At 55.1% G+C, this 20,779-nt stretch overlaps 1 protein-coding gene and 1 long non-coding RNA gene across 2 annotated transcripts; one reads left to right on the plus strand and one right to left on the minus strand.

The window, feature by feature from the left end:
• Positions 1-20: 20 nt before the first annotated feature.
• MMD2 (monocyte to macrophage differentiation associated 2) lies at positions 21-17,449 on the minus strand. Its single transcript, XM_048321207.1, has 7 exons — positions 17,058-17,449; positions 5,232-5,313; positions 4,426-4,586; positions 4,262-4,336; positions 3,886-3,987; positions 3,522-3,591; positions 21-3,061 (listed from the first exon to the last, which is right to left on the minus strand). Exons 1-7 carry the CDS (start codon positions 17,102-17,104, stop codon positions 2,858-2,860), a joined length of 741 nt encoding a protein of 246 aa, XP_048177164.1. The 5' UTR covers positions 17,105-17,449; the 3' UTR covers positions 21-2,857.
• LOC125334391 lies at positions 14,995-19,283 on the plus strand. Its single transcript, XR_007207132.1, has 2 exons — positions 14,995-16,890; positions 17,757-19,283. It is a non-coding gene; the product is annotated as an uncharacterized LOC125334391 (long non-coding RNA).
• Positions 19,284-20,779: the final 1,496 nt, after the last annotated feature.

The raw sequence follows: 20,779 nt of genomic DNA on the forward strand, positions 1-20,779 counted from the left end.
ATTTAACAAGCAGGCAAGAGTGAGGTATCTTGAGTTTTTATTTCGATCCTACTCCACAGGAAACAATATCCACTAGCATTATCTTCCTTACATTTGTTTGTATTTGACCCAATACTGTGTTAAATATAAAATACTGATTGAACAAGGATGGATGGTGAAAAACATGAGATGCTAAAAAGATCCCTCGAGCCCTCCTCCACAAACATCCTGAATGTTATGAGTCATTTAAAATTAGTATAAAATAGGAGGACAATCCGATAACTTGCTCTGTGTCCCCCATCCTGCTTTGCAAGGGGAGGATTTAGGAGCAAAAGAAGAGGGGGAGCCTCTCAATTACAGAGAAGCCCATTCAGCAAATCCGGGCTGAAGGCAGGGTGGCGATGTTCCCAACAGAGCCCAGCCATCCATTCCTGCCCGGGCATCTGTACCGCCCTGGATTCTCAGCAGGAGACTGAGATGAAACAGCCTCAGAAAGGTCCTTCTGGCACCTCCCTGTGCCTCAGGAGCCCTTGGGACAGATTTAGGGCCAAAAGACCACAATGGCAAAACAGCTTCCGAGATAAATCCCCTGGGATGAAGCCTATGGACAAAACACAGTGGTGGTCCCTGGGCATCCTCAGCCCCTGCCAGGGGACATCTGCCTGTGGCTGGGACTGCTGTTTGCACGGTCTGACCCCAGGGTGGTTCCCCATGGGATTTAGTGACAGAGGGGAAGGAGAGCCAGGCACACTGAGCCAAGGTTGCCACTGTGCCCCACAGTGGCCCTGGAAACTCGGTCCCCCAGACTCAGTGAAAATTGAAGCAGGTGTTTGTGAAGCACTGGCTGCCCTCCAAGTGCTTCACAGGGTCCTCACATGAGCCCTGTGAGGTAGGTCATTGTTTTCACCCCATCTTACAGACAGGGAAACTGAGGCACGGAGAAGGGTAATGACTTGCCAGACAGAAAATATGGCATCTCCCATTCCAGGACCTCTGTATCCTGCTATTCCCACCCCAGATATGCTCCATCAACTGCTGGTTACTCACAGCCCATCCTTCTCCACCCCTCCATCTGCAGCAGGTGACAGGGCCGGAGCTGGGCAGAGGCAGCAGCATGGTCTGGGCTCACACCAGCTTGTTCATTCCCATCCCTAAGACCACCCATCACCACAAGGGCAGTCCCAGCCCAAAGGCTGCTTTGGGGTGCCCTTGGCACGGATCCCCAGCAGCCCCACGCCAGGCTGGGGTGCCAGGTACAGCTCCCAGAGCCTTTTACAGGAACCCTCTGCCTATGGAAGTGAAAACCCACCGGATATTTTTGCCAGCCTGGTGACCACAGCCACCACGTCAGGAGGGGGTGAGTATCCAGATGCTTCCTCTTTGGTAATTTGCTGCAAAATGGCCCTGGAGAGCCAGTCCCAGGGTGCCACAGGCTGGGGAGCCCTAAGCTCTGCGGGAGGTGGAGCAGAGCTGGGGACTCGGCTCCCTGGAATGCTGCTGGAGGAACGGGAGGTGTGGGATGGTGGCCATAAACCTCCTTCACTTGCCACGTCGTGCCAGAGGCTGCAGCTGTGATTAATCAAAGGCCAAAAAGAGGTGATGGGCAATCGATGCCTTTGGGGGCTGATGGGGAAGGTGCAGGCAGAGCCCAGCACACACCACACCCTCCTGGCTCCAGCAGCTCTGCCAGGGTGTTTGGGGAGCTGGACCAGGTGTGGTTTTCCCGTTCTGCTTCTCCCAACAGCTGGATGGATGTTCCATGTCTTATTATCCTGGGTTAGCACTGTGCGGCCATGGTCAGGCATTTAAAAACTGAGTCTCACTGGGATCTCTCCATCACAGCCCACATCCAAGCTTCGTGTGGATGCATTCCTGCCCTGCAGCAATCACTGGAATGACAGAAATCTTTCCAAAAGTGGAATTAAATCTGATGAGCAATAGGCTCATCAGGAAAATGGGAGCAGAGAAGGCAGGTAGCCCCGTGACCCCAGTCCAAGGAGGTTCACTTCCCTCCCTCAAGGAGAAAGGGATCCCCTGAAGTGGATGGGCTGACCCCAGTCAGGGAGATGCCAGGAGCTGGATCCCAGCTCTGCTCCCTGCTGAAGGCACACGTGCAGCAGAGCCTGGGAGCAGGGCTGTGCTTCAGGCTGCCACTGGCATTGAGGCTGGAGAGGAAAACCAAGCACTCCAGAGAGAAGATGTCCGTAGGGGATCCCAGTGCCCATCTAGGGGGGATGTACTGATTTGTGCACTTAATATTGGCTTAGATAAAGGGTTTCCCAGTGCTCGGGCACTGGGATGCCCTGGAAGAGATTCAAGTTTCGATCTCTTGTAAGGCTTGTTGAGTGTGGACCATCCCCTCAAGGACTTGGAATGGAGCAGTTAATGCTGACATGACTTAGGACCATTTAGGAGCTGAGTCCAGATGGTGCAAGGGTGTCACCACATCCCTCTCCACCACTGGGCCTCTCCCCTCATCCTGACTCCTCCAGTCCCCTCAGTGGCACACACTAGGGACTCCAGTAGCCAATCCCAGGGTGTCATAGCCAGGGGCATGTGGGGCCAAGGTTCCCAGTCCCGTGAGATGCTCAAAACCAGGTGAGTGAGCAAAGATCCCTATGGTCACTCCCCTATCACCCACAGCCCAATCAGTCACTGTGTTCCGAAACCTTTGCCTAAAAAAACCAGTTTCCAAGGTTAAAAAAGAAAAATATATAAAATCAACCTCCAGGCTCTCCTGTCTGCACAGGAAGGGCACCAAGGGCTGCTGTCCATGGGGCCAGGGGGTGGTTTGGGACGAGCCCACGGTGCAGGCCGTGTCCCCGCTGCCCTCTGTGTCCCCATGTGCCAGGTGGCACAAACAATGTCTTTAAGGCTTCTACCGGGACGTTTTGGTGTCCAGCGCTCCAGGCCGGTAGAGGTACCTCCAGATGGCATAGTAGTGGATGCCAGCTCCGATGGCCACGAAGAGGTGCCAGATGGCGTGGGCGAAGGGGACACGGCCATCGCTTTTGAAGAACACCATGCCCAGGCAGTAGAAGAACCCACCGGCCACCAGCTCCGGGAGACCGTCCCTGTTGGGCTGGGAGCAGGAGGGGCTCAGTGAGGCCAAGGGGTGTCTGCCCTCTCCCCACCACCCCATTAAGACCAGAAGTGTTGTCCATCTGCAGCTCCGGACTTCTCTGCCTTCTGCTACTCCCTCCTCTCCAGAAAGACAGCAGGGACCCAGCGGCCCTGGGAGAATTGGAACTAGATGATGTTTAAGGTCCCTTCCAAACCAGATCATTCTACGATTCTGTGATCCCACAATTTCAACACAATAGAGCCCAGGCAGGGGGGGCCTGGGGGAGATGCATGTGGTGCCTGCTGGGCACCCAAAGCACCTGCAATAATACCAAGCTGAGCCACATCATACTGGGGATGGCTTTATCCATCAGACAGCCTGGAGACTGCACCAACCCACCGGAGACAAACTGTTCCGGGTTTTCAAATCCCTCCTGGGATTTGTCCCTCATTCTAAGTGCTTCCCAGCAGGGGCTTACCATGGAGAGGATGACCAAGGCAGGGAAGAAGCCCATGATAACGTAGCACACCAGCTCCACCAGCTTGTACCTGCGACAGAGAGAGGCAGCTTGGAGCAGGCGCAGAGGGAGGTTGAGTTTTACGCTTGTAATTTCCACAGCCATGCTATAGGGAAAGGGGTGGCGGTGCCATCACAGCAGGTCCCTTGTCCTCACGTGTGGACTGGCTTGGGACCAGGCACTTGGGACTTCGGAGAGGCGCCTGGGGCCTTTGGCTTTTTATTTGGTGCCACCACGCGGAGGAAGCAGCTCATGGCAGCGCGCCCCTGCTCCGCGGCCCCGGCCCCGCACACGCACCCGCTCGGCGCCGGGCGCAGGCACTCACCGCTCATGGAAGAAGAAAACGTAGACGGTCCCGATAGACGCCATGATCCAGATGATCCAGCGCATGTGGGAGGCCCAGGGACCCAACTCCCTCAGGTTCAACCTGCAAGACACAGGTCTGTGGTGAGGCGGGTCTAGGGCAGCACCCGGGACTGGGCTCACCCTCTCACCTCCATGGCTGTCCCACCAAAGGGTCTTCCCAACTTGTAACTTCAAGAGGTTGAAATCTACAGGATGTGAAGGTTTTGTGGAAAGGGGTAAGGTACAGCCTTGAGAAGGGGCAAAGCCAGAGAGGGAAACCCTATTTATTGGAACCAGGCTGATTTATTTCCCCTTCAGTGGGGCCAGGTGAAGGCCTCCAGCCACCAGCAACTCACCACGGAGCGTAGGACGCGGCGATGAAGAAGTAGATCACCATCCTGTCAAACATGTGCAGGCAGTGCTCCACAGTCCTGCAGGACAGACAGATGGGTCAAGCACTGGGGGTATCGGTATCTGGACCCTCTCCCCTTCCCGAGCCCTGAGCAAGCAGGGAAGATACCTGAGATGCCTCTTCTTCCAGGAGATGGTGTGGAAGATGGTGGAGACAATGAAGAGGCTGGACAAGCCAAAGCCATAGATCCAGGCTGAGATGGTTTCCCACTGGTCATCAGAGAGGATGTAGAGGATGGAGCTGCCGAGGATGCTGGGCAGGATCCAGAACTGGAAGGGGAAGCAAACCTCCTGTTGACTCTCTGCATTTCCATTGAGCAGCTACAATAGAGTCTCCACTTTTCCTTTTAGGTGTCTCTCTAGCTTCTGGTCAAAGCTACCATCCATAAGGGGCAGGCAGGGTCCCTCCCTGCGTGGTGCAACTCCAAAATAGTTTGTCCAGAAGGTAGGGAGGAGGAGGAAGGCACAAGGAGGATGGCTGCCTCTGAGTCATCTCCCAGGACTCGGGGTGGGAACTGTCAGTTCCCAAAAGAAACCCTGATGGGGGAGAGGTCCCTCCCACTGCTGCACAGGCAGCCCCATGGGCACCTGTCACAGTTCCTGCTGTCAAACAATCCATTTTCAGGGAGCTTTGAAAATGCTCCTGCCTCACCAAGCCACAGCCAGATTCCCCAGGGACATGTGGCCACGGTGGTTGAGAGCAAGGGGGATGCACATCAGCTTCCCAGGGCAGAAGCAAGGAGAGCATCCCAGTCTCCAGGAGCTCATGGGGAACATCTGCCTCATCACAGCCTTCAGACTCTCAGTAACTGCTCCAGGGCTGAACACAGACATTCTTAGGTGTCCTTTGATGTTCCTCAGTGGATCCCCAGAGACATGAGCACCATCCTCCCTCACCCAGGGACAGGGACTCACAGCGTGGGTGGCACAGTTGGCCGCGTGCTCGTACTCCGTGGGCTGGTACCTGCAGTTGGACGGGACACGGTGATTCATGAACCTGCAGCGAGAAGCAGGGAGAGAAACACACTCAGGGGATGGGGATGGAGCAAAACCCTTCTGGAGGGGTCTGCACAGGGCCACCCCCAGCCTGCAGCCCCACCTGAGCTCAGCTTTGCTCCAGCTGCCCTGTAGAAGTGACCCGACAGCACAGCGTGTCCATCTGGCTGTCCCCAAGTGCCAGGTCCCCAGGTCTTGGCCATGGCTCAGGATGAAGCAGCTCCTGGGAACTGCTGTTGCTTGGAAAGTAGAAGGCAGGAGCCAGCTCTGCCTGTTGCTGTGGGCAGACATGGGAAGAGCCCCAGCAGTGAAGAGGGAACACGGGGTAGTGGGCAGACCTGCGGGTCCCCAGCCCATCCAGGGGTGACACCCTCATGTCACAGCAGCGTGCCCAGCTCCAACAAGGGTATCCCTGCGATGCCTTTGGTTCCTGGGTACCACCTGCATCTACCCCCTAGCCCCAGGGCTGCACATCCCAGCACAGACTGCTGTGTGGGGGAACCCTGCTGCCCTCCCTTGGAAACCTGCATCTTTATTTCTGTTTCTCTTAGCCTTAGGAAGCATCATCTTGCTCTTGGCATTCACAGGAATGTATTGATTCCCTCTGCTGGATCAACACACAGTGATAAAAAATAGTGTCACTCCATTGTGGGTATGTAACAGCAAATTAAATATGCGTCCGTGATAACAGATCGGAGCAAAGCCTCGTCCACCACCCTCTTCTGGCAGGAGACAGCCGTGGAGGCTTAGCAAAGGGAATGAGAAACAAGAAATGGAGAGGCTTCCTTCCCTGGTCCTGAGAATCAGGGTTTCAAAGACTTTTCCTGCTGTGGCTCAGGTCAGGACGGCCGAGCTGAGCGGGTGCCGGTGGGGCTGCTCTGCAGGACCTGGGCTAATTGCTTTGTGACCCTGTTTGCCCCCAGCTCCAGCACCATCTGTGGTGTTTCACAGCTGAGTTGTGCCCAGCAAAGGGGCTCAGGGGCTGGCAAGACCTTGCTGCTGGGCACAGGGTGATGCCTCAATCCGGGATGCTTGGAAAGGCAGGAAAAGTCCCCTCTCACTGTCCCCAAGCCACCCACACCTTTGTGGACTCCTCTGCCATCCCCCACCTGCTTGGTCCCACTCACTGCTGCCTGTTAAAACTCAGCCAGGATGGATTAAATAGGTCAAATGACAAGGATTGGTGTGGGGGGAATTGTGTGGCCACAGCACGGAGAGGGGCCCCCCAGCAGGTGACAGTGATACCCCACACAGGGACCCTGTCCCCAGCCCCTGCCCTGCTGTGCCTCCTGCCAGACCCCGGCGCTGTGGGAAGAGATTCATGGTCCTCATCACCAAAAAATGTCTGGAATTAAGAGGGAGAATGGAGGGGCCAAGCTCCCCCTGCTCTGCAAACCAAGGACTTGTGCGGGGTAAATCGGGGCTCAGCAGGGCAGGAAGCAGCTGGGCATCCCTGGGGACATGGCTGTGCCCAGAGTGCTGTCACCTGCACCCCAGGGACACCAGGGATGCCCTCCCCATCCCACCACTCCAGCCACGAGGCCTGGCAGGGCTGCCCGTGCTGGAGCCACGTCCCCCTGGCAGGAGGACGTTACTGTCCCCAGCGTTGCCAGGAGACTGTCCCCAGCTCCCCTTCACTGTCTGCTTCCCTTATTTTCCCTTTTAATAATAAGAAGGAGGAGGGGGAAGGAGGGGAGTCCAGACGTCCACATGACGTCACAGTTGCTGAGGAAACACGTTCAAGGCCTTTTCCTTGAATGTATTGATTTTAACAAAGCCTGCTCCATCTCCTCTCCGCTCTGACGGAGCAGTAACATGGAGCCAAATCCACAGCCCCCTCCCCAGAGCTGGGAGGCACCAAGACCCTTAGGGAAGGTGTCCCTGGGTTGCAGATATCCTCCCTAGCTCTGGTACAGGGATAGAGAGGCCAGGAAGGACCACCCAAGCCATCCCCATGGAATGAGTTTGAAGAGCATCCGTGTTCCTGGAGCCCAAAGCCGTGCTGGTGTGGGACACCGTAAGCACCTTCTTTCCCCAGAGGGACAATAGCCTTGAGGAGGAGCCTTTTTTTTTACCTGGGGAGAGATCACTCTTGTTTTCCTGCCCTGCTTTCTAGTAAGCATCATCCTGTGGATGGTGGGAAATGGAGCATCATGGATATGGGACCTGGCTGCGCAGTGCTGGGTACAGCAGGGCCCTCCTGGGACCAGCATTGCATTTTGGGGCTAATTTGGCACATTTCTGTGGTCCTCCATGCTGTGTAGAAATGGGAGCAGCTGGTGTTTGCATATCTCCTGGCAAGGCAGATAAGTTCTGGGCTGCACCTTATTTCCCAGGGGTGCAGAGGCCATTTCCTCCCCTACTCTCTTGGGATTTCATGGACCAGCTCACGTCATCCGTGTGCACACTGGGATGGATGCAGGGAAGGGCACAGGGAGCCCTGCAGCATTCCCAGCCTGCAGACAGCTGCCATGCCGGTGTACGGAACCAGCCTCAAACCACAGCTCCAACCTGGACAGACAGACAGATACACTTGGAAAGAGCACTTGTGATTCTTGGGTCCGGGAAGCCACAGGCAGGTGTTCACACACCACTGGGTGCTCCAGTGCAGTTCAGCAGGTGCTTCAGGATGGCAAAGTCCAAAAGACACAGAGAAGTTCAAAGACTCCTGCCCAGCAGGAACACAAGCATGTTCATTTCCAGGGATGGTGTGTGGGAAGCAGGGAACTGAAGGGTTCCCGGGCACCTTTTCCTCCTGGTGCTGTTCCTGGCAGACTCCCTACAGTCGGCTGTATGAGGAGAGGGGGCTGCTGAGGGTCTGAGCAGGGGTTATGAACAGCAGCCCCAGGGTTTTTGCCTGCCCTGGTTGTGCCTGCTTTCCCCTGGCCTCTTTCCCAGGGAGGGAGCCTGAAAAGGGCCAGTACAGCAGGCTCTGGCCAGGGAAACAAAGAGCCCCTTGTCCCTGGGCGTCGGGGCAAAGTGCAGAGCTGGCTTCCCAGGCCTGTTCCTTTCTCCTGCTCTTTCTCCCACTCTGTTGGGTTGGGGTGGTTTTTTTATAGCTTTAGGGGATTTTACAGAGTTTTTAAAAGACTTTTATCCAAGAACAAAATTCCAGCCTCAAAAATCGTCCAGATCTGCCTGGCTTTTGCTTTGCCAGGATGGGAAGAAGAAGGTAAGAAAGGGATTAAGTTAAATTATTCCTCAGGAGGGCTCACAAGGGACCATCTGAGCTCTCCTGAGGGCACCATGAGAACCTGAATCAGTCACTCCATGGTCACCACACACTCACTCGAGCAGAGCCATGGGACACTTTGCAGGAAAGCTGTCCCCTGCACACGTGAACAGCCCTGAAGGAGACCCAAGCCAGGCTGCAATTTGGGACAGATGAGGTCTAGCCCTGACTTTGACACGACTCCTTGGTTGGCCTCTGCCACATCTCTTCATGTTCCTCTCATCCCCTTCCCCCTCTCTCCAAGCGAGGATAATAATTCTGACATGCTTTAGGTGAGCCAGTGGGTGGATAATGTGAGGAGGGGGTAAAATCACCACTAAAATGTGGATGGGGAGGTGTGAGCTGGGCTCCTGCCCTTGGAAAGAGCTGGTCCAACACCTGCCCTCCCCAGCCCTGCCATAAATCAGGCTGTGCATGTGTCTGTGTGTCTGTGCACTGTGGGCTGGGTGCCACGGGGACAAAGGAGCAGTCAGCAAGTCCAAGGTTATCCCAGGTGATACAAATCTCCCCAGAGCAGCTCACATCTACAGGTTTCACCTGCAAATGGCTTATAAAAGGGCTGAGCTTACTCAGGAGTTGGCCTAAAGCCTGTGGAGATGGATTTGCTGTGCATCTACCCTCCTGCCCAAGGAGCTGGGGCTTTTCCAAGCTGTGTTCTCTGCTGGGCAGCTCTTGGGGTCTGGCTGCAAAAGATTTCTCCTTCCTCTTGTGACTTGATGTCACAGCTGCTTTTAAAGTAAAAGAGGAAGGACTGAGGAAGGATTTTCTGGATGTCAACCAGCAGTGGTGGCAAGCCTTGCTGGGGCTGTCCCTTGGTAGAATAAGTGTTGTGATGCCTGAGGTGTCAGTGATGGAACAGATGTGTCCCTGTAGGGTAGACTGGCCTCTGACTCTTCAATGCATGGCCTGGGTTTGCTCTGACAGCCCCGAGGCTGCACACCCAGCACAGATGTCAGGGCTTGGTCCTGGGGCTCGTGCTCACGTGGGAGCTGCTGTGGTGGCATCCCCGTAAGCTGGGGCTTGGCAAGTGCCCTGCCTCTGATCTGGAATCTGGTAATGCTCCAGCTGCATCCCTGGTAAGAGGCTTCAATCCCTTGAGCTCCTCTGTGGTTTGTAATTAGCTCAGTCCCGGGGAGTTGTACGTGCTGGCATGGAGCCTGCTCGCTGTTTGTGTATGGGACACAATCACAGGCTTCAGGAGAGGCAGCAGGACCACGACGAAACACCCATGGCCCACTTTGAGCCCAGGAGATCCCCCAGACTTTACTGCTTTATCCAGCCCAGGAGCACTTGCGAAATCCTGCTTTTCCTTCCTACCCGTTGACGTGGGAGCGTTTGCCACTGGGAAGCAGAAACGCCAAGGCCGATGCTGCCCAGCACTGCCATCTGCAGAGCCACCCACGTGGGCATGTGCACGGCTGCGTGGCACCCTCTGGGAGCTGAAATCTCCCTTCCATGCCCATCCCTCAGCACCTGCGCGCTCCCACGCAGGCACATGGCGCTCCTGCTTTGCCAAGCTGAGCTGTGCCTGCTGGAAGCCTGTGGGGCAGCTCCTGGGGCCAGGGGAGGTGGGGCAGCTGGGGCAGGCCTGGCCATGGGCCCCTCCTGTGACTCCAGCCCATCCCATGGGAGAGGGGCAGGAGGGCTGATGGAGCAGGACAACTCAATGTTTTCTTTTGTAATGCTTCCTAGCACAAGGAGCCAGCAGCTTGGGTAGGGAGCAGGAAATGGAAGGCTTTTTATCTAAACCAGCATTTCCCTACCTTTCTCTACCATGGGTAAATTCGTGGATCACCAGATTTCTGGAGTAACCCACCCAAATTCCCCTGGTGCAAGCCTTGCTTCCACAAGGTGAGTCAAAACGAGCAGCAGATCCAATTGTCATCCATCACCTCATTACACCCATCCCAGTTTTGCTCACTCCCAGCACTCTGACGTGTACCAGCACCCTGGGCTGGCTGTAGACCATCCCCTGGCACTACACAACCTGCATGCCCTGAGAAATGCTGAGCAAGTGCTGCTGCTGACTTAGAGATGCTTCCAGGCAGGGACCGTGTGCTCAGCCAGGTCCGTGTTGTACCTGGCTCTGAGCCCTGGGCACAGATGTCCCCTGAGAAGGGACAGAGGAGGCAACCCCTGACACATCCTGCTGCCTCAGAGGGTGCAGGAGGGCATGTGCTGCTCTTCCCCTGAACATACCAAGGGCATACACCCTTCTGTTCTTGCTCCTCATCCTAGCAGGGACAAGCATGGGAGGCTCCAAGCCAGGCTGGATGCGGGCATTGACAATTTCTGCACCCACAAGAGCCCATATACACCCAGTAGGGCTCAGCAGCCATTCCCAGCAGGGTCCTAGCTGTCCATATTCCCATCCTGTGGGCAGGGATATTTATTTTTCTCCCCAGCTCTCTATGTAGATGGTGTCTCTAACTCTTCCAAGGCAATTCATGACCCTGCAACCACAGCAGAGCTGTTTGTTTATTCACAACAGATGGGATTGGTGAGTGTTTCCCAAATTACTTTCTGAGCTGGGACTTCTTGTTTCATTTGGTACTCATGAGACATCCAACAACAGCTGATTAGTCACAAAATGACTCTGATGTCCCAGGTGTTTTGTGAACGTTGGAAGGACTGTTTCCAGAACTGCAAATCCTCTATTATTCATTAATTTCTTGTTTGGAAAGTCATTGTGCATGTTCCTAGCTGCCTTGCCTTGAGCGAGAAGTTAGTGGGATAAATCCTGAGCTGGCTCTGCCTGTTTAATTGCAACAGCCCAAGGTGGGCAGGACTGAGCATGACCACTGGATCCTGTGCCTGCTGGCAGAAGATTTGGATAGTTTGAGGGCTGGAGCTTTCCCAGCCTCTAACCCTGGCTGTGACTGTGAAATACATTGGCAGGTGACCGTGTCCCAGGTTCATAAAATCTCCCGACAGCGTGGCCTGAGAGACACAGCCAGGCTCTCATGTGGGATTCCTGGATGCCGCTCAAGTACAAATAATTTCTGTAAATTATTCAGCAAATGCCTCTGGACAGCGAAGGCACAGAAGGAAAATCATGTATTTCACCAGCCAAGCATGCAGATAGTAAGATTTCCATTAGTATTACTTACAACAGAGAGCAGGGCTCTGTCTAACGCTGCTGTGCCAGCCAGTGCTGCTCAGCACAGAGAGGAGGAAACTCCTTGCCCTGACCTCATGATCTCTTTCTGCATAAAGTCCTTTCCTCAGCAGCAGCAAACCTGGACTTTAAATTCAAACAGGAGCACAGAGTTGACTCCAAATTCTCCTGAAGGTCAGCACTGCTTGGCTCAACTCACTGTATCTGACACACCCACCAGGAATACGACACCTGTGGTATCGTGTTATCACGAGAGGTTGCAGTGTTGTCACCGAGAGCCCATCAGGCTCTGGATTCTCACTGCATGAAAATGTTGAGTTTCCGTCACACCTGGAAAGACCTGACACCTGTGTTTGGCCATGTCTCAGACCCAGCCCTGAGCATCCATCCCCTGGCAGCAGAATCTCTGGGGACTCAACCAGCCTCCTTGTGCAACTGCAGCCAGGCACCCCTTGGGAGCGAAGGACTGGAATAAGTTGTGCTCTTTTCCCTTCCTTTCTTTGGGAGTTGTAGTTGGTTGGCATGGCTTTGTCTCGCTCTGGAGCTAGGGGTGTGGGAAGGGAGGAGGAGGGGAGGGGAGCCCAGGACCCGTCCTGGCAGAGCCCCATTTCTCATAGTCACTGACCTGCCGTGCTGGGCAGTGGCTTGAATTTCCCATGGGTTATTGGCTGCTACCTCGTGAAGCTGGCCACAGCAAACCGTGCCAAAGAATCACATCAGGCTGACATCCAACACCAGCTGAAGGAGGGGAAAGATCATGTGCTTCCCAGGCAGCCAAGAGACCATCCTTCCCCCAAAAGAACAGGGCATGGGGCTTGGTTTGCCCACTTAGGCACATCTCCAGTGTGGTGGTCCCCACCTGAGCCTGTCCTGCTGGGTGCCTCAACCCTTGCAGAGGAGGGAATGGGGTAGTTTGAGTGAACATCCCATCAAAAATGATGCTCCAAGGGCTTGTTGCCTTCCAAATACCTGGCTCCAGTTACGCACCCTGAGCATCAAAACCTACATGAAATGACTCTACTGGTGCCATTTTAAGAGGTTACCCGAGTCAACCTGGCCCCACAGAGCAACCGGCATGGAATTGGTTGGTAACATCGGCTGATCCTGGTTTTCAGGCACTTTGGGAGCCTCTCCATCTCTTGGAGCAGTGCCTTTTGCATCAAGGGGGTCTGTCTTTTCAGGTGGGACAGGCAGGTCTTGATGGGGCCGGTGCTTGCGAGGTGAGCAGCCCCTGCCTCTCGAGGAGCTTCAGGCTGTGGTATCAACACTGAAAGCATTTTCCTTCTCAGTGCTTCATCCCACATGGGCTGTGGGGGAAGCAGAGCTCTTGGTAAGCATCTTGGAGTGTGTGGGAGCAGACGAGGGCTGCTCATATTTTCATGGCAAAGCAATGGGGAACAGGTCTTCCCAATGTGGTGGCTCTGTCTTGGCATTGCTTTCCTTTTGTTGGGAGTCTGAGCACCCCAACATTTCCTGCTCCTCCTATTCCTGCTGGTTCTCCTCTCCCTGTCTTGGCCAGAGATGCTGGAGTAGCTGATGAATGTCTCTTTGCTCAATAATTACAGGTGCAGGGAGAAACAAGGAAGGTCTTCCCAGCTGCCTTTCCCCAAATTCAGAGGATTTGGGTTTGAGCAAGTGGGGAGTTCAGACCTCCATCCTCTCATGCTGGTGAGGAGGTGGCAGTGCCTGCATTGCAGGCACAGGGGGGTGAGGACAAGCCTGGCCCATGCACCTACAGAGACCCCCACAGAGCCCCCTGCTCCTGGGCTGAGACATTAATGGGGATTTTCCTAGTTGCTCCTCTTTGTGTTGCTCCACGCAGGGCAAGCCAAGCAAACACAGTAAGATTTAGAGCCTTTTACATGGATAAATCAAAGGAGCTGCTATCAGTTTGTGAGGATGATTCAGTGCCCTGCAGCTCCCGGCAAGCCCCTCTCCACTGCTGCTCCAGAGATGCTGAAGCTGGCTGGATACAGCAGCTCCCTGATTAATCAGGTTTCCTTCCAATTACAGCTCTGGATGGCCAAAGTCTGGGAAGCGTTCAATGTCCCCACAGGAAGATACTCAGCCCCGTGACAGCTACATAGGCAGGAAGGACCAGACCATGTTTGAGTTAAAACTGGGCCAAAATGGAGTCAAAACTGGTGGTGAGGTGCAAGGAGGGTTTGGTTACCAGGTCAATGTAACCTGACCAATGAGTCCAGTGATAAAGATGCAGCTTGGTCTGATCTGTTGGTCTGGGAGGGACCCAGCACCATTTTGGTGAGCTGAGAGGAAGAGTGGAGGGGGAGTGGGGGGATAACCCCCTGGTGGTCGGACAAAGCAGGAGGAATCACATCTGCCTGCACTTTGTGCTGCGCTGGTGTCGTGGCTGAGCTTGGCCTGTCGGGCAGGAGATGGATATTGCTTGTCAAGCTTGCAGGTTGTGAGTGACAGGGAAAGCCTTGCAGCAACTGTGCTTTGAAACTCCATTTCCCCACGGTGTCAGTGATGGAAGAGCCTCCTGGACCCCACAGCAGAGCAGAAATAACTGCGTTCCTCATTTATAACCACGGCAAGCTCAAATGGCACTGCCTTGCACCCTGTTCCCACCACGGTGACAGCCTCTGCCTTTGCTTTCTTCCCCTCTGCCCCAGCTCTAACGCTGCATCTCCAAAGCCCAGCCAGGAGGGATTTGGAGACAGCCTGGTGCCCCTTCAGCCCTGAGTTTTCTCCTGGCAGTTCACAGAACGTTCCCACATTGATCACTGCTTTTCATCTCTTTGTTCTCACACAACAGGTCTTTCATCACCACACTGTGTTTTATTTATTCCTTTTGGTGGGTGTATCAATGGCCAAGTTGCTCCTTTCTTGGTCCTTGCTCAAAATTAGATAAAATGACGTGAAAAATGAAGCCTGTTCCAGGCTTTTCCACCATAAGGAAAACTTTGATATTTTTCCTTTTTTCAAGGAACACCACAAGCAAGGCCACATTCTCTGAAACGATGTTGCAAGATGGAACCATAGAATTGTTAAGATCGAGTCCAACCATTAGCCCAGCATGGCCATGTTCACCCCTAAACCATGTCCCCAGGTGCCACATCCACACGTGTTTTTGAAAACTTCCAGGGATGGTGATTCAACCACTTCCCTGGGCAGCCTGTTCCAATGCCTAACTACCCTTTTAATCTAAACTTCCTCTGGTGCAGCTTGAATCCATTTTGTCTTATCCCATCCCTTGTTCCCTGGCAGCAGAGCCTGACCCACACCTGGCTGCACCCTCCTGTCAGGGAGTTGTGGTCAGTGAGAAGGTCCCCTCTGAGCCTTCTTTTCTCCAGGCTGAGTCCCCCATGGCTCCCTCAGCTGCTCGTTCTCAGACTTGTGCTCCATTATCCTTCTCTGGAGCTGCTCCAGCACCTCAACATCTTTCCCGTAGTGAAAAGTGAACACAGGACTTGAGGCGCTTCTGCTGCCTTGAAGGACACGTGCCACCATGAGTCCCCTGGCTTCTGCTCGCCCCAATTCCCACCTCAGAGCTTGGCTGAAAGAGCACCCCTGGCACAAAGGAAGAAGCAGCCTTAGGGTTTCTTTTGGGATATGGCCCAGCAGAGGATTTCCAAGGAGAGCAGAGTTGGTGTGCATGGAGTGCAGGGGGGACGGGGATTATCCCACTGTTATTTTTAAGCACTAGGCTAAGAGGATCTCTGCGATGATATAGGAAGCCCTGGGTTAGCATCACGTGCTGGTGACTTTCTTGGGGTGAAAGCCAAGGGAGCACCCATCTCCTGCTGCTCCCCATCCAGCCCTGGCACACAGTGAGAGCTGGAGGATTCCCTGTGGATCTGACCCTTCCCATTCCCCACAGCCCCTGCCCTGCAGGTGGGCACCATCCCTGCAAGGCTGTCTGTAATGCCTCATCCCATTTAACGAGTTGTCTCCAGAACTGACCACAACAAGGCTGGAGCACGCTTATTCAGGATAAATCAAGCAACAGGTTGGCAGATGGGTTCTGCTGCGGGAGACTGATGTCAGTGGAGCAGCCCCTGATCTGCTGCCCAGCTCCCAGAGAGCCTCTGCACCCCTGCCATGGGCTAAAGGTATTGTTTGCCTCATGCTTTGGGGGGTACAGAGCTTTGCTCAGCTCCATTTCCCCCAGCTCTGTCCTTTGCATGCCAGCTGGGGTGGGGGGGGGGAAGTCTTGAATTGTCCATTTTCACAAGGTTTTGTACCAGGCACATTGTGCAGACCTGCTGGGTGCCTCCTGCCTTGCCCCCAGGCAAAGGTTATCAGGAGGCAGATACAGCATCAAAACTGTCTTTGACCAAGTGGCCAGCATGGATTTTCCCCATGGGACACCTGGAGGGAAAGGAGCCGATGGCTGGAGGGGGTAGGAGGATGGTCTCCTGTCCTTACCCAGCCCAGACAAACATCCCTCAGGGATCATCCTGCCTGGAGCAGGAAAGAAACACCATCACCACTTCTTTTCACACAAGTTTTTCTCTGGTATCTGCCCCTAACAGGACCACTGGGAGTCTGGAAGTGGCAGCACAGAGCTGAGTACCCCCAGCAGCTGTGCCAGCCCGCGGGACCCTCTGCAGGCAGGAAAACCTCCCCACCACAGTCCCAGGGAGCTGGGAGCGAAGCGTGTCCTCGGTGCAAAGCTGAGCACCCCCAGCACCTCCCCGGTGCCCATCTGGCTGAGCAGCACCCGGTGCCATCTGACTCATCCCGGCCAGCCGGGGAGCAGAGGGCTGCAGACGTTGTCCCCATGCCACCTGCCAGCTCCCTCCTAAAGGCCACATCTGATCCCGCAGCAGCGCGTGTGGCCAAGTGCCCTCTGACTTGTGCTCAGCAATCCTCAGGTTTCCCCTTGCACAGGTAACACCGTGAGGTTTCCTGCTACACCTGAGCTTTTGAAACAAGTCCCGGCTGCTGCTGGAAAACCTCCCTGGGGATTTCATTGAGGGAGAGAAGGATCCACCACCGGTGCATCCCATGGGAACCCTGTTGAGCCTGCGGGTCCGGGCTGGGAGAGCCACCTCGAGGGGGTTTCACTTGGGTGCAGCTGGACCTTGGACCACACTGGTGCCTCCATGGGGGGTTTGGAGCCAGCGCTGGGGTCTCTTCCCTCGGGAAGGCAGGATCCTGCTCCCCCGGCAGCGCTGAGAGCCGCGGTGAAGTTAGACCCAGCGAAAGGCAGCGAAGGCTCCCAAGGATGCTGAGAATCCTTTAAGGATGCAGAAAAGCAGGTAGCCAAAAGCCCAGCCCGCACTTGCCCTGTGCTTTGAGGCACTCAGCAGCTTTTGAAGATCCTTTCGGGCTCCATCCCAGCGGAGCCGAGCCCGGGGAGGGGTTGGGGCTGTCCGGGGGCTCCGCGAGCACCGGAGGTCGGGGACCGCCGCACCGACGGATTTACCTGGCGTAGCGCGTCTTCTGGAAATCCAGGAGCCGGGACACGAACATCGCGGCGGTGCCATGGGGGTCCCGGGGGGCGGCGGCTGCTCAGCCCCGGGGCGGGGGGAAAGTGCCGCCCGGGGGAACGGCACCAACTCGGCGAGCTCCGGCGAGCGAGGAGGAGAAGGGGCGGCCGGTCCAGCCCAGCCCAGCCCAGTCCGGCCCGGCCCCGGCCCCCTCCCGCTCCCTCGGTTGCTCGGGAGAAGCGACACGGGGAAAACAAAGGCGACCTCCGGGAGGGGGGAGCCAGCCCCGCTGCCGCCCTCAGATGTGCAACGAGGAGGAGGAAAAAAAGGAAAGGGGGGTGCTGGGGGGGAATCCCTTCTAACTCTTCCCGGCGCCAGCAACCTGCGCGATCTCCCTCCGCCCCCCGGCAGCTTTAAGCACAGCTAAAAATATCCCCCACCCTCCCCGCTGCCACCCCCGAGGGATCAAATAGCAGCAGATTTGAATTGAAAATGTGATTAAAGCATCGGAGAGGAGGGGGAGCGGCGAGTGCCGGCAGCCGGCCCGCACCCCCGGTACCCACGGCCGGGTCCCCCCGAGGGTCCCCGGGGCATCTCTGCCCGCCCCGGGGCAGCACCATCCCCAAGGAGCTCGTTCGTTCGGCTTTACTTTTATTTATTTGGCTTTAATGATTTTTTTTCTCATTATTTTCCAGAGGCCCCAGCAGGGATGGGTGGCTCTGCCTCAGCCCCATCGCTGCGTGGTGCCCCTAGGTGGGGACACAACTCCAGCATCCCACCATCCCTCCCTGCTGGGGAGAAGGGGGGACAAAGACGCACGACAACAAGGCAAGGACTAAGGACCCCACAATCAACTCATCTCCATCCTAAAACCTTCACCCCTCCCTCCACTACATCACCCAAGGAGGATCCTACAGGAGGTGACATCCCGAGGTATATCTGAGGTTGGGCAGCTCAGAGAGGGGATACAAAAGGTGATGGGGGCTTTTCTGGGGGCAGATGGGTGTCATCCTTGCCCTCGCTGTGCCAGGGACTGCAGGCACCCTCAGGCCAGCAGCTAAGGGACAAGAAAGGAGAGGTCAGCAACAACTGGAGGAGCAGAGTCTTGGTCACCCCGACACAACCTCTCCTTGCTGAAGCTGTGGTAATGCTGAAGGTGGAACAGCTGAGGACATCTTGCCAAGAAGGGTTGTAGTCATATGGCCATGTCCATGGGAGATCAAGCACACGTAGATCTTCGAAAAGACAAAACAGACAAAAAGGAAGAAATCCTTTAAGTCTAGACATGAATTAATCCTGGCACCCTCTGCAACTCCTTCCAAAAGCAGCTCAGTCAGGGGATGCAAAAGGTGCAGCTGCATTGTGGGGTGTCCCCAAGGCACACAAGAAGCACCCCAGGAGCCAGCAGCAGGTTCAGCCTTCCTGCACAATTCCCATTGTGAATGGAAGACACCGTGGGGACCAGACTGGTGACAGCAGGATCCAGGTGTGGGGGCAACAAAATAAACCCCATCTTTAGTAGGATATCTGGGACAGCCAAGCCCTGGCTGAGAGTGGCAGGTCCAAGCTGAGATGCAGAGTGAGATCATCTCCGAAAACCTCTCCCACGCTCTGCCACTTAGCCGGGAAGATATTTTTCAAATTCCTTCCCCAGATGATGAGCTTTGGCAGAGACTATGTCATGATTCCTGTGCCCTGCTGTACCTGTTCTCTGGCCCTGAAGAGGGGAGGAAGAGGAAAAGATGATAAATCACATTTAACAAAAGAATCTCCATCCCCAAAGCCCCCAGCCAAGGGTGCTGGCAAGGGACACCTGAAGCAAACCATCCCTCCCAAAATAGATCCGTCTCAGAGGGCAAAAGGCAAATTGAATGAAAAATAAGTTACTATTTTTGAAGCCTGAATCCAGTTGTTATGGCAACCAAAGCCTCGAGCATCATGCTGGGGAATGGCTCCAGCCCCAGCAATGCCTCCAAACCTGGCAGATGGAGAATCACAGGCAGCCAGGGGCTGCTCCAAGGTGGGGTGTGGAGATGTCCACGCTCACACCACCTGTACCCCACTGGGATGGGTCCCCTCCCTGCACGGCAGCTCTCCTCATGTACTCTGCCCACCAGCCCAGCTTGCTTTTCTTCCCTCTCCCACCCCTGGTGCTCTCCTCACCTTGCAATGATCTGAGTAATTGTAAGGGCATTAAGGAGAAATTCCAATATTCTGGGCTACCCTGAATGCAGCCGGGTTTTTTTAATGTCACCAAAACAGGGGGGGCTTGCAGAGTTTTCCTTTAGATGAGGAATGGCTCATGAAGCCCAGGGATGTTTTCTTCCTTCGTTCTGATCTCTTCTCACTGGTTACAGTGAGAAGACCTGAGGGAGCAGCTGAAGCTGTGTCAGGGGAAGTTTGGATTGGATATCAGGAAAAAGTTCTTCCCCCAGAGCGTGGTCAGGCACTGAACAGACTCCCCAGGGAATGGGCACAGCCCCAAGGCAGCCAGAGCTCCAGGAGCATTTGGACAACACTCTCAGGCACAGGGTGGGATTGTTGGTGCAGGGCCAGGAGTTGGGCTCGGTGATCCTTGTGTGTCTGTTCCATCTCAGGATACTCTGTGATTCTCTGCAGAATTCCCACAGCTGGAGACACCTCTGTGCACTGCCCCCAATGAAGGATTCCAGGGCCACCCCAGCAGCGAACAGTGTCCACACCTTTGCAATGATGGCAGTGTTTGGCTCTCCTGGCAGCACATGCTGTGATCCCATTTCCTCAGGGAGAGAAGTTTCCCTGCACATGAAACTGCCAGAGCCAACAGGTAAGAAAAGAGATAATTTGAGATTAAAATCTGCCATCAGCAGGGAAAGTCTCCCTGGGAGAAAAGAAGCTTTGGATGGATAGAAAGAGCTACAGGATATATGGATGTGTTGGCAGGTGTAGCGGAGGCAGAGGAGAATGTGGGGGGCAGTGTGGGGGACAGGACTGGCTCTGGTGGCCATGGCAGGGTGGGCACACGGCAGCAGGGAGCTGGGGAATGGCCACTTGTGTTGAGCCATTTGGAGGGGTCTCCTTGCCAGCAGCTGGAGGCTCCTTTTGCCTCACAGGCTCGTGAGGGGGAGGCTCCATCACTCCACGCTGCCCCATGAGCATCACTCATGAACCCTCCGGAGCCAGCTGGACCCACAGGCAAAAACCCAACACCCAGTGGCTCGTTTTTGTGAGATTTACCCTTTCTCGTACTAATCCCTTGATTTTGATCCCATTTCCAGCCATCCCTTGTTCAGTTCCCTTTTTCTTTTTTTCCCTGCAATTTGTGTTATCTCCTTACAAGTTGTTCCCTGAGTCACGGCTCCCCTTGCTCTGGAATTCACAGAATGGGTCAGGTTGGAAAGGAGCACAATGGAGCATCTGGTCCAAACTTCCTGTCCAAGCAGGGTCATCCCAGAGCACACGGCACAGGAGTGTGTCCAGACGGGTCTGGAATATCCCCAGCGAGGGATACTCCACAGTCTCTCTGGGCAATCTGTTTCTGCAATCTGGGGACCCCCACAGGACCCCTCGAATGGCCAGAACAATTGAGATCTCCCTGGAAGAGACTGTGCCAGGAGCAGTCATAGAATCATAGAATGTGAAGGGGTTGGAATGGACCCTAAAGTTCGTCTAGTCCCAACCCCCTGCCATGGGCAGGGACATCGTCCACTAGAACAGGATGCTCAATTCGGCCTGGCTT

Source organism: Corvus hawaiiensis, chromosome 16 (genome assembly GCF_020740725.1).
Source record: "Corvus hawaiiensis isolate bCorHaw1 chromosome 16, bCorHaw1.pri.cur, whole genome shotgun sequence".
Classification (NCBI taxonomy): domain Eukaryota; kingdom Metazoa; phylum Chordata; class Aves; order Passeriformes; family Corvidae; genus Corvus; species Corvus hawaiiensis.